General features: G+C 35.8%; 2 protein-coding genes across 3 annotated transcripts in view; one reads left to right on the top strand and one right to left on the bottom strand.

Annotated features, from left to right (window-relative positions):
- WDR76 (WD repeat domain 76) overlaps positions 1-12707 on the bottom strand; it is a 103722-nt gene that overhangs the window by 39715 nt on the left and 51300 nt on the right. The window contains exons 5-8 of one of the 2 annotated variants that reach the window (XM_057488767.1): positions 6096-6222; positions 4811-4909; positions 2398-2441; positions 969-1122 (exon numbers count right to left, since the gene is read on the bottom strand). In XM_057488767.1, coding sequence (XP_057344750.1) covers positions 969-1122; positions 2398-2441; positions 4811-4909; positions 6096-6222 — 424 coding nt within the window. The remainder of the gene's footprint in view (positions 1-968; positions 1123-2397; positions 2442-4810; positions 4910-6095; positions 6223-12707) is intronic. The other variant, XM_057488768.1, reaches the window with a different exon arrangement.
- On the top strand, positions 10027-10991 carry LOC130679579 (histamine N-methyltransferase-like). Its single transcript, XM_057488769.1, has one exon. It carries the CDS (start codon positions 10027-10029, stop codon positions 10903-10905), a length of 879 nt encoding a protein of 292 aa, XP_057344752.1. The 3' UTR covers positions 10906-10991.

Below are 12707 nucleotides of genomic sequence, written 5' to 3'. Positions count from 1 at the left end.
CTAATTCTTCCTATCCACAAGCATGGAATAGCTTCCCATTTAATTATGTCTTCTTCAGTTTCTTTCATCAGTGTCTTAGAGTGTTGAGAGTACAGGTCTTTCACCTCCTTGGTTAGATTGATTCCTAGGTATTTTTCTCCTTTTGATAAGATTATAAATGGTACTCTCTTCTTAATTTCTCTTTCTGTTAGTTCATTATTTGTATATAGATATGCAAGAGATTTCTATATGTTGATTTTGTGTCCTGTGACTTTACTGAATCCATGTATTAATTCTACTGGTGCTTTGGTAGAGTCTTTAGGGTTTTCTATATACAGTATCATGTCATCCACAAAAGTGACCCTTTTACTTCTTTCTTACCAATCTGGACACCTTTTATTTCTTTTTCTTGCATGATTGCTATGTCTAGGACTTCCAATGCTATGGTGAATAAAAGTGGTGAGTGGGTATCCTTGTCTTATTCCATTTTCATGTCTTTTTTCTTCTTTCCCAATTAGAAAATAAATTCAGAAAACACTAACTTGGCTTTTCTTAATTTTGTAACCACTGAAAGCAAGCAATGCAGAGTTATATGTACAAAGAATGGAATTCAATTTGTATTTCTGACTCATCAAAAATGACTGGGATCATCCTAAGCAGACACCTGGGAAAATATTTTGATCCAGCTTGGAAACTATATTTTAATCATAATGAGAAAGCTGAAAACTTTGTGTAATCCTTATATACATTTACAGTTGTAATAAAGTTTCTTGGCAGTTAATTTATGCCCAGATAACAGTGATACTCAAGCTAAAAAATGAAAGTTCTATAAAGCAAATTAAAATTACTCCAGATTTCTAAAATTTAGAATCACAAAGCACAAAACTACAAATTTCAAATAACATTGATAAACACATGGCTCTAGGCTATTCTCCTGCAGACTACTTCAGGCAAACATGAATATCTTCAAAAAATTAATAATAACTTACCAAATCCCAAAGTCCAACTTGGCCAGTTTTGGCCCCAGCTGCCACTAAAGTTCTAATTTCTGATGGGTGGAGAGCCATAGAGATTATTGAGCCTTTGGTAACTTTACAAACAGTATCTTCACTAATGACCATGCCACTTAAATTGGCTTTGTAGCTGAGAAAATTAAAAAGTTCAATTTTAGAAGTAAAACCAATCTCAACAGTCAAAATAAGTAAAGCATGGTTCAAAAAAGAAAAATCACAATTAGAAAATAAATGTGGGAAAATGAATTCAACCTCTTGGCAACTAAGGAAATCAAATTAAACAATAGATACTACTTCTCACTTATAAAAGCTGGTAGGCTGCAGTTAGACATACACATTTGTATATATTTCTAGTGGCAGAGAAGTTCACATAAGGTTTTCAGAAGAAAATAAATCCTGGAAAACAATTCAGCAATGTATACTAAAAGCTATGAAAATGTGAAAGGGCAAGTTCCCAGATTCTATTTTAGCCAATTGGGACCCGGATCCTATTTCACCCAATCGGAGCTTGGTCTCTCTCCCCTCCAGTCAGCAAGAAGTACACCCACCACCCCTAGACCCTGCCAAATGACCAAAGCCACGACTCTTCACCCCCCAACTAACCCCAGGCCCAGCCAATCAGCCAGAGCCACGGCCATCACCCCCACAAACCGCCCTGGAAACCCATAAAACCTTTGTTCTGGGGAAAACGCACTCTCTTTCTCTGGCACCTGGCCACTGTGATGGCACGGGTGTGAGATTGAGCTCGGACTAGCTCGAATAAACGCTCTTTTGCTTTTGCATCAGTGTTGGCTCCTTGGTGGTCTCCTTGGGATTCGCAACTTTGGGCACAACAAATGTCCATAATATTTGACTCACTAATTTCACTTCTGGACTCTATCCTAAGGAAATAATCCATTATCACACATACACACTTCAACAAATACATGCACACAAACAATCACACAAAACTAAATAGAAAACAATTCCAAATACCAAGGGAGTGAGAGGAAATTAAGTAAATTCCACCTGCTCAATGATTATGCAATTATTCCAATAAATTTAAAGAGTCTAGTAACATGAAACCATGTTAATGAAAATCACAACACAAAATTGTATATACATTAGAATATAATTAAGTAAAAATGTATGTCATTTCATTCATTTATTAAACATTGAATGAATATATATTATGTGCCAGATACAGGTCTGGTTACTAAGACGGAATCCCTCCATTTATGAAGGTTATATCCTAGTTTTACTGCATATGGAAATACCTGAAAGGAAATATACAAAAACAACAGTTGTTAGGGTGAAAATAGTATGCATCTTTTTCCACCACATTTTCAAATTTCCTATGTCATATACTCTTTAAAACTTAAAATTCTCATAAAATGAAAAACAAAGGTGAGAAATTTAAACTCACCTTTTAATGCTAGATAACTCCTTTTCAGTGTTCTTACTACTTGTCTGAAATGGGAGAGATCAAAGTACTAAATTAGAAAGATGGCAGCGTGAGAGGAGAGACAGAGGCTTCCTCCTAAAACTGGATACAATTACAAAACATAGTTGGCGCAACTAATCCTGAGAGAGCAACAGGAAAGAGGATGGTGTCAGACTGCATACACCTGGAGAAAAGAGCAGACCTCACCAAATGAGGTAACTTACCAGAGCTGTGGCTCCGCAGGACCCAAGCCCTTCCCACACCCCAGCTCACCAGCGGGAGGAAGAGAAACAGAGCAGGGAGGGAGTGGAAGGCTTGGGACGGCTGAATACCTAGCTCCGGAGATCTGCACTGGAAACACAAACCTACATTTCATGGTGCTTTCATGAGACTCACATAACTACCAGGTTGGAAAGTTAATAAAGGCAGAGTTCCCAGGGAGACTGGGATTCCGGCCACCTGTGGAAAGCAGGGATCCATATCCGGCTGCTCTGGGACAAAAACTTATACCTGTGTGACCGGCCCACTGGCTCAGGCAGTGGAGACAGGCACAGGAGCCGGGAGGTGGGGAACATCTCTTTCCTCCCCCCAGGCACCAGTACCACTCCCCTGCAACCCCCAACATTGCTTCAGGGGCTGAGCAGCTCCAGAATAGAGCTTCTGGACACTAGATGGCACCATATACAAACATGAAATGCCAAAGGAACCTTGTCCAAAGTAAAATTATTAATACAACTCCCGAGAAAGATTTAAATGATATCTGGACCTCGTGACTCTTCCTGAAAGGGAGTTCAAAATAAAAATCATCAACATTCTAATGGAAAGACATCCAAGAACTCAGGAATGAATTCCAGTTGGAGATCCAATCATTGAAGAGCACGATGGAGGGTATTAAAAGCAGGTTGGATACGGTGGAGGAGACAATAAATGAAATAGAAACTAGAGAAGAGGAATACAAAGAAGCTGAGGTACAGAGAGAAAAAAAGATCTCTAAGAATGAAAGAATATAGAGAGAACTGTGTGACCAATCCAAGCAGAACAATATTCGCATTATAGGGATACCAGAAGAAGAAGAGAGAGAGAAAGGGATAGAAAGTGTCTTTGAGGAGGTGGTTGCTGAAAACTTCCCCAATCTGGGGAAGGAGAAAGTCTCTCAGGCCATGGAAATCCACAGATCTCCCAACACAAGGGACCCAAGGAAGACAACACCAAGGACACATAGTAATTAAAATGGGAAAGATCAAGGATAAAGACAGACTGCTAAAAGCAGCCAGAGACAGAAATAAGATCACATACAAAGGAAAGCCCATCAGGCTATCATCAGACTTCTCAGCAGAAACCTTACAGGCCAGAAGAGAGTGGCATGATATATTTAATGCAATGAAGCAGAAGGACCTTGAACCAAGATTACTTTATCTGGCAAGATTATCATTTAAATTTGAAGGAGGGATTAAACAATTTCCAGATAAACAAAAATTGAGAGAATTTACTTCCCACAAACCATCTCTACAGTGTATTTTGGAGGGACTGCTATAGATGGAAGTGTTCCTAAAGTTGAATAGCTGTCACCAGAGGTAATACAACCACAGTAAAGAAAGTAGAAACAGCTAATTACTGAGCAAATGCAAAATTAAATTAACTATCCCCAAAGTCAATCAAGGGATAGACAAAAAGTACAGAATTTGATACCTAATATATAAAGAAAGGAGGAAGAAAAAGAAGGAGAAATAGAAAAGAACCTTTAGATTGTGTTTGTAACAGCATACTAAGTGAGTTAAGTTAGACTCTTAGATAGTAAGGAAAGTGACCTGGAACCTTCGGTAACTGCGAATCTAAAGCCTGCAATGGCAATAAGTACATACCTATTGATAATCACCCTAAATGTAAATGGACTGAATGCAATAATCAAAAGACATAGAGCCACTGAATGGATAAAAAACAAGACCCATCTACATGCTGCTTACAAGAGACTCACCTCAAACCCAAAGACATGCACAGACTAAAAGTCAAGGGATGGAAAAAGATATTTCACGCAAACAATAGGGAGAAAAAAGCAGGTGTTGCAGTATTAGCATCAGACAAAATAGACTTTAAAACAAAGAAAGTAACAAGAGATAAAGAAGGACATTATATAATGATAAAGGGCTCAGTCCAACAAGAGGGTATAACCATTATAAATATATACGCACCCAACACAGGAGCACCAGCATATGTGAAACAAATACTAACAGAACTAAAGGAGGAAATAGAATGCAATGCATTCATTTTAGGAGACTTCAACACACCATTCACTCCAAAGGACAGATCCACCAGACACAAAGTACTAAATTAAAATATGTACTAAAATTTCCTTAATAGATTATTCTAAACACTGTTAAGTCCTCTCAAGTGATACCTTATTCACTTCTGCCCAAGTCTGTAGAAATCCTTTAAATGGTTCACTGTTATCTCGATTTTCAGGAATCATTTCTAAAGGCCCAGGAGGTAACAAAGGCTGTTAGAAAAAGTAAGAAAAGAAAGTTGATGATTGTTTGTCACCCTGCCCTAGAATTGAAGCTTGAGGTTTTTAACTACTTTACTTTCAATTCCAACAACCGGGGTGACTCATCACTGGCACTCAAAAACAGTTTAATGAATAATGTCAGGTATCCTGTAAAGTAATAGCATGTAGTATCTCATCTAAACCTGTTAATAATCCAGTGAATGAGATACCACATTTTAAAGACACTGGAATGAAACTTAGAGAAGTTAACTTGTCTAAAATTACACTGCCAATAACTGAAATTATCAGGAACTGATTCAAATCAGTCTAATTTCATTACTCGAAATTATTCTAGGCCAGTATTTTTTAAATCACAAGTTAGAACCCATGGGTCATGAAATCATTTTAATATGTCACAACCAGCAATGTGTTTCAGTGAATGACAAATAGAAAATACAAAAGTGCATCACATATAGTAATGGTATCATTTCACAAAAATTGTTTCAGTTGTCTGTGTGGAATAGGTTCAATGTAAATATATTTCTTATTGTGGGTGGAGGTTTTGAAAAAATTTGAAAGCTACTTTTCCCACTGCACCTTAATTTACAATTAGCTCCCAAATCACTAGCCTAATTAGTGCTATTTTCCAATTTATAATTAAGCTCTTGGATATAAAGTGTTAAAAATAGGTGCTCTTGAATTTAAAATATAATCTTATTTAGACAATAAATTTGGTATGTAAAACTCTCTCCACTCACTGATAGTATAAAATTAAACTAGAGCAAAGGATCCCCCGTGACTATTATTACATATTATTTACTAATATTGATAACTAATATTTATTGATTACTAAGTCCTTAATACAATGTAAGGAACTTTACAGGTATTATTTCATTTAGCCCTTAAAATACCCCTTTGAGGTTCTTATTATTGTTGCCATTTTAAAAATGGGGAAACTGTGGCTCAAAAGCTTAAGTAATCTATCCACAATCCACAGCAGGTAAGCCTACAGTAATACAGAATCCAACCCAGTCTTTATAACTTTGAAATCTTATCCATTAAATCATGTAACAGTCAAATATTAAATTAATAAAATAAAAATTAATCATAATTTAATGACCTTGCAGTCTTGTTTCAAACACTTCAAATTTTTCAGTACTTTACTGAGTTAATGTATTCTATTTGTATTCTTTCTTACATTTTCATCTGCTACTAATGTTGGCTGGGTTGGGCTTGCTGGTAATGAAACTCCTGAAGGATCTACTTTTAGTAATCGCATTGACCTTCTACATCCAGTCCCATTTTCTCTCTTCTTAGGCTTCTTTCTAAAGAATGTAAAGGAGTGGGAAAAAACTCAGATTATACTCATTGAAATGGTTATATGTATTTACTAATATTAAGGAGATAACTTCTAGGAATACTAGGAATATATCTCAAAGATATATTTATACATTGCAAAGATATGTGTATATGGCTACACTGATTTTAACTAAAAGTCTGGGAATATCATAAATGTTCATCATGGGGAAGGGAGAGATGTTAAGTAAATTATGACATACATATCTAACAGAATAATATGCAGCCATAAAAATAATTAAATAGATCTTTGTGTGCTAATATGACATGAACTGTAAGATATAAGAAGCAAAACAAGGTCCATACTTGTTGAATATACTTCCATTTGTTTGGTTTTTCTTTTAACTAAAAGGTTACATATACACATACATTTGTACATACTGAGATTACTTATAGAAGAATATACAAGAAACTATTAACAGTGATTTCCCCCAAGCAGAAGGTCTGGAGAACTAAAGTCCAGGATGGCAAAAAGACAAATGTTTCATTGCATCCCCTTCCATACAGTTTACTTTTTAAATCATATACATACCCTGCTACTTTATGTGCTATTTTTTCATTTAAAAAAAGTAGTTCAAGTGTAGCACAGAGAAGGCAAATAGTGAATCTGTGGCATCTTACTACACTGATGGACAGTGACTGCATTGGGGTATGGGTGAGGACTTGATAATATGGGTAAATGTAGTAACCACATTGTTTTTTCATGTGAAACCTTCTTAAGAGTGTATATAAATAATACCTTCAAAAAATTTTTTAATTAAAAAAAAAGTACAGAATTTCCAGCTTCCAGTCCACATGTAAGGAGCTTGAAGGTCACTGTGTCTTACCAAGTAAAAAGCTGAACACACCAAAAATTCAACAACTCTCCTAGGATCCTTAAGAGAGGCGAAGATCCTTAAGAGAGCTGACCCCAATATTGGGGAAACAGACAAGCAGATACAAGAAGTCATAGCTTACTGGAGAAGACTCAGAAACAGAAACCACCATATGAATCAGTGCCAGGACAGGAAAAACCTGAACTGTAACTGACCAATTGCTGGAGGCTCAGTGTGGCAAGTCCGCGAATTAGAAATCCTAGGATGCTCAACAAAAAAACCTACACATGATGTTTACTGCAGCTCTGCTCATAATTGCCAAAACTGGGAAGCAACCAATATGACCTTCACTAAGTGAATGAATAAACAGTGGAATGTCTAGAGAATGAAATATTATTCAGCACTAAAAAATGAGCTGTGACAGAGAAGACAAGTAGTGACTCTGTAGCATCTTAGTATGCTGATGGACAGTGACTGCAATGGGGTGTAGGGGGATGCTTAATATGGGTGAATGTAATAACCACAATGTTGTTCATGTGAAACCTTTATAAGATTGTATATCAGTGACATCTTAATAAAAAAAATTTTTTTAAAGAGCTATGAAACCATGAAAAGATGTGGAAGAACCTTAAATGCACATTACTAAGAGAAAGAGACCAATCTGAAAAGGTTACATACTCTATGATCCCAAATACATGACATTCTGAAAAAGCCAAAACTACGCAAACAATAAAAAGACCCATGGTTGCCAGAGATGAGGATCGTAAGGGGATGAATAGGCAGAGCACAGAGGACTCTAGGGGCAGTAGAAGTACTCTTTACATCACAATGGTGGACATAAGTATTTATTCATTGGCACAAACCCATAGAACAAACACTACCAAGAGTGAACTGTAAGGTAAACGATGATTATGACGCATCAGTGTAAGTTCATCCTTGATAACAAATGTACTACTCTGGGGAATGATGCTAACAATGGGAGAGGCTATACACATGTGGGGATGAAGATATCTGGTAAATCCGTGTACCTTCCTTGCAATTTTGTTGTGAAACTGAAAGTACTCTAAAAAAGTCTTTAAAAAAAAACTCAAGGAGGACTCACCCCTCAATTTTCTGAGATTTACATCCAGAAACTCAACCAGTTCCTCACAGTTATATCAGAGAAGAATTATCTCATGCTTCCCACATAGGAGGAGGTGCAGCACTTTAAAATGGGGCATTTCATTCTTCTTAACAAGGTCTACCTTCAGGAGAAACTACTTACCCAGAGCCTAACCTGTTAAGGTTTTATCAGAGCCTAACTAACCTGGGAGAAGAGAAAAATCCAACTCAAGCCCACTCTTACTGTCCTCTCCCACCTGAGGTGAGAGGGTGGATAGGGTGGGGGCACTAAAACATTTGTAAAGTCCAGAGGCACAGGCTAACTAAAATTTGACTGAGACCTGATCACAAGACTATAGAAGGCTTCCCCTCCCCCAACAAACATTACAAAAGGCCTATTTACAATAGTTTCTTTTTCCAAGTATATCACATCTGGCTATCAGGAAAAAATTAAAAGGCATACTGAAAGGCAAAAAACACAGTTTGAAGAGACAGAGCAAGCCTTAGAATCAGACATGACAGGGATGTTGGAATTACCAGACTAGGAATTTACAACAACTATGATTAATATGCAAAAGGCTCTAATGGACAAAACAGACCCATGCATGTAAGAGATAGACCATGTAAGCAGAGAGATAGAAATCTAAGAAAGTACCTAAAAGAAAAGCTAGAGATCAAAAACACTAAGAGAAATGAAGAATGCCTTTGATGAGCTTATCAGCAGACTAGACATGGCTAAGGAAAGAATCTCTGAGCTTGAGGATATATCAATAGGAACCTTGAAAACTGAAAATATAAGGAGGAAAAAAAACTGAAAAAAAAATAGAACAGACTATCCAAGGACTGTGGGGGTAACTACAAAAAGTATAACATACCCATAAATGGGAATACTGGGAATACCAGAAGAAAAAAAAAAAACAGAACAAATATTTGAAACAATAACTGAGAATTTCCCCAAATTAATGTCAGACACCAAGCCACAGGTCCAAGAAGCTAAAAGAGCATAAAACAAGATTTTAAAAAACCTACACCTAGGCAATTCATTTCCAAACTAAAGAAAATCGAAGATTAAAAATAAAAAATCCTAAAAGTAGCCAGGAGGAAAAAAAGCATCTCACCTATAGAGGAGCAAAGAATTACACCTACCTTCTCAGAAACCATGCAAGCAAGAAGAGTGGAGTTAAATAGTCATAGCATTGAGAAAAAAGCCAACCTAGATTCTGAATTCTGGGAAATTATCCATCAAAAGTGAAGAAAATAGACTTTCTCAGACAAATAAAAATTAAGGATTTGTTGTCAGTAGACCTGTGTTGAAAGAAATGTAATCAAATCACACATATACATAAGCTTATGTATGCTTATATATAAGTGAAATGAATTACAACGATGATACAAGGGACAAGAGAGAGGAATTAGGATTATTTTGTTATATTAAGATCCTCACACTACCCTTGAAGTGATAAAATGTTATTTGAAAGTGGGCTTGGATTAGCTGAAAATATTTAACTGTACACTCTAAGGCGACCACTAAAAATAGTAAAAGAAGAAGTACAACAAATATCCTAAGAAAGGAGAGAAAATGAAATCATATAAAAAGACTCTTTAAAACCAGAAAGGCAGAAAAGGAGTGGAGCAGAAATAGGGACAAAGAACATGGACAAGAAGAAGCAGACAGTAATAAATATGGGAGACATTAATCCAACTATATCAACAGTTACTTTGAACGTCAATAGTCTAATGCACCAATTCAAAGAGATTGTCAGAGTGGATCAAAAAAACAACACCCAAATATATCGATGCACCAATTCAAAGAGATTGTCAGAGTGGATCAAAAAAACAACACCCAGAAAACCAAATATGGCATCTTCCATGAGGAGCTTGTTTTCTGACCACAGCAGATATATTGAATCTTTTCGGAGGTTTCTCGACAATTTCACGGAGCACCAGTGCATGCAGGAATTCATGGACAACAAGCTGCCAGACGTAATAGCAAGGATTGGAAATACAAAATCAGAAATTAAGATTCTAAGTGTTGGTGGAGGTGCAGGTGAAATTGATCTTCAAATTCTCTCTAAAGTGCAAGCTCAATACCCAGGAGCTCATATCAACAATGAAGTCATCGAACCAAGTGCTGAACAAATCACCAAGTACAAAGAGCTTGTAGCCAAGACATCAAACCTCGAGAACATAAAGTTTGCTTGGCATAAGGAGACATCATCTGAATATCAAAATAGAATGATGGAGAAAAAAGAAGTTCAGAAATGGGACTTTATTCATATGATTCAAATGCTGTATTATGTAAAAGATATCTCAGCTACCCTGAAATTCTTCCATAGTCTCTTAGCTACTAATGCTAAGATTCTCATTATTCTCGTATCAGGAACCAGTGGATGGGACAAGCTATGGAGAAAGTACGGATCCCGCTTGCCACGGGATGACCTCTGCCAGTATGTAACATCCTCTGACCTCACTCAGATGCTGGAGAAGTCAGGAATTAAGTATGAATGTTACAACCTTCTATCCACCATGGACATATCTGACTGTTTTATTGATGGCAATGAAAATGGAGACCTGCTATGGGATTTTTTGACCGAAACCTGCAACTTTAGTAAAACAGCACCACCTGAACTCAAAGCAGAAATTATGAAAGATCTACAAGAACCTGAATTCAGTGTAAAGAAAGAGGGAAAAGTTCTTTTTAATAATAGTCTGAGTTTCATAGTGGTTGAGGCATAAATATCAATCCATGAGGGTGTATTCAAAAATATTTTGAACAGTGTTGATCATTCATTTATTTCTGTATTAAAATTATAAACACATAACATAGAGCATTGTCTCTTCTGTGTAAAATCTAGAAAATTCCAAGACATTCTTCCTAGACATACATGTAGAATTGTACATGGTACTCTTGCTCTTATCTGACCCTTTCTCCAGGCAAAGAGACTACAGGAAGGCTAAATACCACATAACCTGGAAAAATGAGAAAATTAAGTTTCATTGGCTTATTGACAATAAAATCCTTTCTATTTTCTGATTGTACAGGAGTTTTATAGAATATTTACAAAGTATGTAGTATGGATTCTTTAAATACTAGTAAAGTATATATTTATCAATACTTTGAACACTAAGGAAATATATATTTGATTTTTCCCCTTTTGTGAAGAAGTTTTTGTCTTTGTACACTCCTCTAGCAGTTTCTATCTCACTTTTATTGATTACTCATATTAAGCATTTTTAGAATATTGCAAAATTAACTCTTCATCATGTCTTCCATTTCTTCTCATTTTGTTTTCTCGCTATTTAACTATGATATTATGGTATTTTGTTTGTTTTTCAATACATAAACATTTTTCTATTTAAAAAAAAAAAAAAAAAAAAAACACCCAAATATATGTTGTCTACAAGAAATCCATTTTAAAAATAAAGATACATTTAGATTAAAAGTGTATGTGAGTTAGATTAAAAGTAAGTGAATGGAGAGGAATACACCATTCTAACACATATCAAAAAAAGCAGGAGTAGTTATGTTAATTTCAGAGTAGACTTCAAAACAAAGTTATCAGAGATAAAGAAGAGCATTACATAACGACAGAGGGGTAAATTCTCCAAGATGACATAACAATCCTTAACAAGTATGCACCTCACAATAGACTGACAAAATATGTGAGGAAAAGCTATTAGAACTTCAAGGAGAAATAGATAACTATCTTAGTTAGGAGACTTCAACACTCCCACATCAGAAATGGGGAGATCGAGCAGGTAGAAAATCAGTAAGAACATAGTTGAACTCAACAATACCATCCAGCAACTGGATATAAATATAGACTACTTCATCCCAAAACAGCAGAACACACATTCTTCTCAAGCTCACATGGAACATTCACTAAGGCAGATCACATTCTGGACCATTAACCACACCTTAGTGAATCTAAAAGAACAGAAATCATACAATGTCTGCTCTTAGATCATAACTGAATTAAACTAGAAATCAGTAACAGAAAGATAACTAGGAACCACCAAAATACGAGGAGATTAAACAACACACTTCTAAATAACACGTGGGACAAAGAAGAACACAAAACATATTTTTAACTAAAAAAAAAATGAAAACACAACTTATCAAAATCTGTGGGATGCAGGGAAAACAGTGCTCAGAGGAAAATCTATAACACTGAATACACATATTAGGAAAGAAGTCTAAAATCAGTCATCTAAGTTTCCACCTTAAGAAACTAGAAAAAGAAAAGCCTATTGATCCAAAGTAAGCAGAAAAAGGGAAATAATAAAAATTAGAACAGATGAATGAAACTGAAAATAGGAAATCAGCAGAGAAAAATCAATAAAACCAACAGCTGGTTCTTTGAAAAGTCAATAAAATCAATAAGTCTCTACCCAGGCTAAGAAAAAAAGAGTGAGGACACAAATTACTAATATCAGAAACAGAAGAAGGGACTCACTACAGAAAGATAATAAAGGAATAATATGAAGAGCTCCATGCCCACATATTTGATAACCTAGATGAAATGGACAATTCCTTG

Source organism: Manis pentadactyla, chromosome 11 (genome assembly GCF_030020395.1).
Source record: "Manis pentadactyla isolate mManPen7 chromosome 11, mManPen7.hap1, whole genome shotgun sequence".
Taxonomy (NCBI): Eukaryota; Metazoa; Chordata; class Mammalia; order Pholidota; family Manidae; genus Manis; species Manis pentadactyla.
This window is presented reverse-complemented; position numbering and strand designations above follow the sequence as displayed.